This window comes from Clupea harengus, chromosome 24 (genome assembly GCF_900700415.2).
Source record: "Clupea harengus chromosome 24, Ch_v2.0.2, whole genome shotgun sequence".
Lineage (NCBI taxonomy): Eukaryota > Metazoa > Chordata > Actinopteri > Clupeiformes > Clupeidae > Clupea > Clupea harengus.
In genome coordinates this window covers 20,013,829-20,018,828 of record NC_045175.1, presented here as the reverse complement: position 1 = coordinate 20,018,828, position 5,000 = coordinate 20,013,829, and the positions used below count along the sequence as shown (strand labels likewise).

At 48.9% G+C, this 5,000-nt stretch overlaps 1 protein-coding gene across 1 annotated transcript in view; it reads right to left on the bottom strand.

Moving 5' to 3' along the window:
- The window catches only part of LOC105893680 (general transcription factor 3C polypeptide 1), a 36,748-nt gene that overhangs the window by 16,602 nt on the left and 15,146 nt on the right, over nucleotides 1-5,000 (bottom strand). Inside the window, exons 20-23 of the mRNA XM_031562106.2 lie at nucleotides 4,651-4,741; nucleotides 4,347-4,482; nucleotides 3,623-3,707; nucleotides 3,186-3,362 (exon numbers count right to left, since the gene is read on the bottom strand). Coding sequence (XP_031417966.1) covers nucleotides 3,186-3,362; nucleotides 3,623-3,707; nucleotides 4,347-4,482; nucleotides 4,651-4,741 — 489 coding nt within the window. The remainder of the gene's footprint in view (nucleotides 1-3,185; nucleotides 3,363-3,622; nucleotides 3,708-4,346; nucleotides 4,483-4,650; nucleotides 4,742-5,000) is intronic.

Sequence of the window (5,000 nt, the reverse complement as noted above, 5' to 3'; positions counted from 1 at the left end):
AAACAGATACAGATAGAGATAGAGAAAGAGAGAGATAAAGAGAGAGAGAGAAGGAAAGAATGGGAGAGTCATATGTGTCATATTTGTTACTGTTACCATCACAGTGGCCATATCTAGCCACACCCCCTACCAGACACAGGAGCAGGTTCTATCCTCATGCCACTACAAAGTCTCATCTGCTATGCCATAACTAAACTACTACCACCCTCATATATAACTGACCAGTCTCATCTGCTATGCCATAACTAAACTACTACCACCCTCATATATAACTGACCAGTCAGTGCTATGCCATAACTACTCTTGTTTCTTCAGATAGTCACTCCACCCTGCGTCACATCTACAAACACTGTGTTGTACAAACACATCACACGCTCATTCTCATAATGTTGCTTGCACTTTGTGTGTACTGTTTGTCTTTTATATAGTCTGCATATTGTGTATTGTCTGTAAATAATCTGTACACTATCTGTATTGCTTGAGTCACCAAAGGCCGGAGCCATATTCCTTGTAACATACTTGGCCAATAAATCTGCTTCTGATCATTCAATTTCTTCCCATTTTATGCATCCCTCTCTCTATCTCTCTCTCTCTCATCCCTCTCTCTCCCTCTCCCACATTCCTTCCTTCTCCTCACGTTGTCTCCTCTTCTCTTTCCTCTACTCCGTCACACGCTCTTGCTCCTGTCTCTCCCTCTCTCTCTTCCTCCTCCTCCTCCACCAGATCCTCCTCTCCTCCTCACTCTCACTCTCCTCCCTGCGTTTCTTTGCAACCTTGTCCTCCGCTCCTTCTCGACTCTGTCCCTTGATCTCTCCATCTCCCTTGCCCTCATTCTCTCCATCTCCCTTGCTCTCATTCTCTCCATCTCCCTCTTCCTCCTCCTCCTCCTCTCCATCTCCCTTGCTCTCATTCTCTCCATCTCCCTTGCTCTCATTCTCTCCATCTCCCTCTTCCTCCTCCTCCTCCTCCTCCTCTCCATCTCCCTTGCTCTCATTCTCTCCATCTCCCTTGCTCTCATTCTCTCCATCTCCCTCTTCCTCCTCCTCCTCCTCTCCATCTCCCTTGCTCTCATTCTCTCCATCTCCCTTGCTCTCATTCTCTCCATCTCCCTCTTCCTCCTCCTCCTCCTCTCCATCTCCCTTGCTCTCATTCTCTCCATCTCCCTTGCTCTCATTCTCTCCATCTCCCTCTTCCTCCTCCTCTCCATCTCCCTTGCTCACATTCTCTCCATCTCCCTCTTCCTCCTCCTCTCCATCTCCCTTGCTCACATTCTCTCCATCTCCCTTGCTCTCATTCTCTCCATCTCCCTTGCTCTCATTCTCTCCATCTCCCTCTTCCTCCTCCTCTCCATCTCCCTTGCTCACATTCTCTCCATCTCCCTTGCTCTCATTCTCTCCATCTCCCTTGCTCTCATTCTCTCCATCTCCCTCTTCCTCCTCCTCTCCATCTCCCTTGCTCACATTCTCTCCATCTCCCTCTTCCTCCTCCTCTCCATCTCCCTTGCTCACATTCTCTCCATCTCCCTTGCTCTCATTCTCTCCATCTCCCTCTTCCTCCTCCTCTCCATCTCCCTTGCTCACATTCTCTCCATCTCCCTCTTCCTCCTCCTCTCCATCTCCTTGCTCACATTCTCTCCATCTCCCTTGCTCTCATTCTCTCCATCTCCCTTGCTCACATTCTCTCCATCTCCCTCTTCCTCCTCCTCTCCATCTCCCTTGCTCACATTCTCTCCATCTCCCTTGCTCTCATTCTCTCCATCTCCATCTCCCTTGCTCTCATTCTCTCCATCTCCCTCTTCCTCCTCCTCCTCCTCCTCTCCATCTCCCTTGCTCTCATTCTCTCCATCTCCCTTGCTCTCATTCTCTCCATCTCCCTTGCTCTCATTCTCTCCATCTCCCTTGCTCTCATTCTCTCCATCTCCCTTGCTCTCATTCTCTCCATCTCCCTTGCTCTCATTCTCTCCATCTCCCTCTTCCTCCTCCTCCTCCTCCTCTCCATCTCCCTTGCTCTCATTCTCTCCATCTCCCTTGCTCTCATTCTCTCCATCTCCCTTGCTCTCATTCTCTCCATCTCCCTTGCTCTCATTCTCTCCATCTCCCTTGCTCTCATTCTCTCCATCTCCCTCTTCCTCCTCCTCCTCCTCTCCATCTCCCTTGCTCTCATTCTCTCCATCTCCCTTGCTCTCATTCTCTCCATCTCCCTCTTCCTCCTCCTCCTCCTCTCCATCTCCCTTGCTCTCATTCTCTCCATCTCCCTTGCTCTCATTCTCTCCATCTCCCTCTTCCTCCTCCTCTCCATCTCCCTTGCTCACATTCTCTCCATCTCCCTCTTCCTCCTCCTCTCCATCTCCCTTGCTCACATTCTCTCCATCTCCCTTGCTCTCATTCTCTCCATCTCCCTTGCTCTCATTCTCTCCATCTCCCTCTTCCTCCTCCTCTCCATCTCCCTTGCTCACATTCTCTCCATCTCCCTTGCTCTCATTCTCTCCATCTCCCTTGCTCTCATTCTCTCCATCTCCCTCTTCCTCCTCCTCTCCATCTCCCTTGCTCACATTCTCTCCATCTCCCTCTTCCTCCTCCTCTCCATCTCCCTTGCTCACATTCTCTCCATCTCCCTTGCTCTCATTCTCTCCATCTCCCTCTTCCTCCTCCTCTCCATCTCCCTTGCTCACATTCTCTCCATCTCCCTCTTCCTCCTCCTCTCCATCTCCCTTGCTCACATTCTCTCCATCTCCCTTGCTCTCATTCTCTCCATCTCCCTTGCTCACATTCTCTCCATCTCCCTCTTCCTCCTCCTCTCCATCTCCCTTGCTCACATTCTCTCCATCTCCCTTGCTCTCATTCTCTCCATCTCCATCTCCCTTGCTCTCATTCTCTCCATCTCCCTCTTCCTCCTCCTCCTCCTCCTCTCCATCTCCCTTGCTCTCATTCTCTCCATCTCCCTTGCTCTCATTCTCTCCATCTCCCTTGCTCTCATTCTCTCCATCTCCCTTGCTCTCATTCTCTCCATCTCCCTTGCTCTCATTCTCTCCATCTCCCTTTCTCTCATTCTCTCCATCTCCCTCTTCCTCCTCCTCCTCCTCCTCCTCCTCCTCCTCTTCCTCCTCCTCCTCCTCCTCTTCCCCTCCTCCTCCTCCTCCTCTTCCTCCTCCTCCTCTTCCTCCTCCTCTTCCTCCTCCTCCTCACGTTCTTTGGTCTTCTTCTCCTTCTTCTCTTTCTGTTTCTTCAGTCGTTTGCGTTTCTGCTTGCGGCCGCCGCGGTTCTGTTGGTTCCGCGAGCTGGGCTCCATGGCAACCTGGACCTCCTCCTCCACCACCTTCGGCATCAGGAGCTTGGCGTTGCAGGGGCTACCTTTGTCGCTCACTACAAGGAGGAGGAGGAGGAAGAGGAAGAGGAGGGATTAGGGAGATGAAGATCAGTCTCTCTCATACACACACACATATACACAAACCTCCTGCCATGCCAAATAACAAACAAAATGAGACATAGATGTGCAAAACTCACTAAAACTAAATGGAAATTCAGATTGAATAGAAACATCATCAAAAATAAATAAAAAATGGTAAACCATTATAACCTTGGTGCACACCAACTCTCTCTCACACTCACACACACACACACACCTGCAAAGACGTTCTTGGAGAGCAGGTGTTTGTTCAGAAGGTTGCGTAGTCGCACACAGGGGCTGGTATCAAGGCTTAACGCACTCTGGAAAACACAACACAAAACAGGAAAATAATTAACAAGAAAAACTAATAATAAAAAACAATACACATCAGAAAACTGGAGCAGAAATTGCACAACATAAAATGAGAATGGAACACTAGAGCCAAATAGAACAATAGAACAATATAACAGAATAGAACAATAGAACAGAATAGAACAATAGAACAGAATAGAACACTAGAACCGAATAGAACAATAGAACAGAATAGAACAATAGAACCGAATAGAACAGACCAGAGGTGTCCATAGAGGATAAATCAAATATCTAGTGAATAGTGTAGTCAGTGGTTAATTAGTGTGTGTGTGTGTGTGTGTGAGTGAGTGTGAGTGTGTGTGAGTGAGTGTACGTGTGTGTGTGAGTGAGTGTACGCGTGTGTGTGAGTGTGTGTGTGTGTGAGTGTGTGTGTGTGTGTGTGTGTGTACGTGTGTGTGTACGTGTGTGTGTGTGTGTGTGTGTATGTGTGAGTGTGATTGAGTGTACGTGTACATGAGTGTGAGTGTGAGTGTGAGTGTGAGTGTGAGTGTGAGTGTGTGTGTGTGTGTGTGTGTACGTGTGTGTGTGTGTGTGTGCGCGTGTGTACATGAGTGTGAGTGTGCGGCCACATTCTGTCCTGAACTCACGCTCTTTGTCTTTTCAAGCTGGTGACAGTTCCAGATCCAGTTTCTCTTCAGGTGGGCGTAGAACTCGGAGTCCAGACCGCCCGCCCCGAGACCGTCGCCAGGGGTAACGCCGTCGTCTATGATGTCACGGCTGCGTCTGGAGTGAATAAATAAACAAATATAGGAAGACTATAAGAAAGACAAATCAAACAAAGACACCAATACACACACACACACACACACACACACACACACACACACACACGAGTACGTTTGATTGTGTGTGTAGGCATGCTTGTGTGAGTGTGTGTGTGTGTGTACTAACGGAAGTGAATTGCGTATCCGTGGGTATTTGTGCGGGTCTGGCTTCTCTCTCTCTGGGTCCTCATTCTCCAAAACGTGTGGTCGAATCAGACCTGAATGAAAAGCACAAGAAAAGCAAAAACAAAAAAAAGTTTACCTAACGCCATGTTGAGACACACACGCACAGCACAGGCGTTTACCGAACAGTGTGTTGAGAGAGAGACACACACACACACACACACACACACACACACACACACACACACACACACACACACACACACACACACACACACACACACACACACACACACACACACACACACACAGCACAGACGTTTACCTAACGGTGTGTTGAGACACACACACACA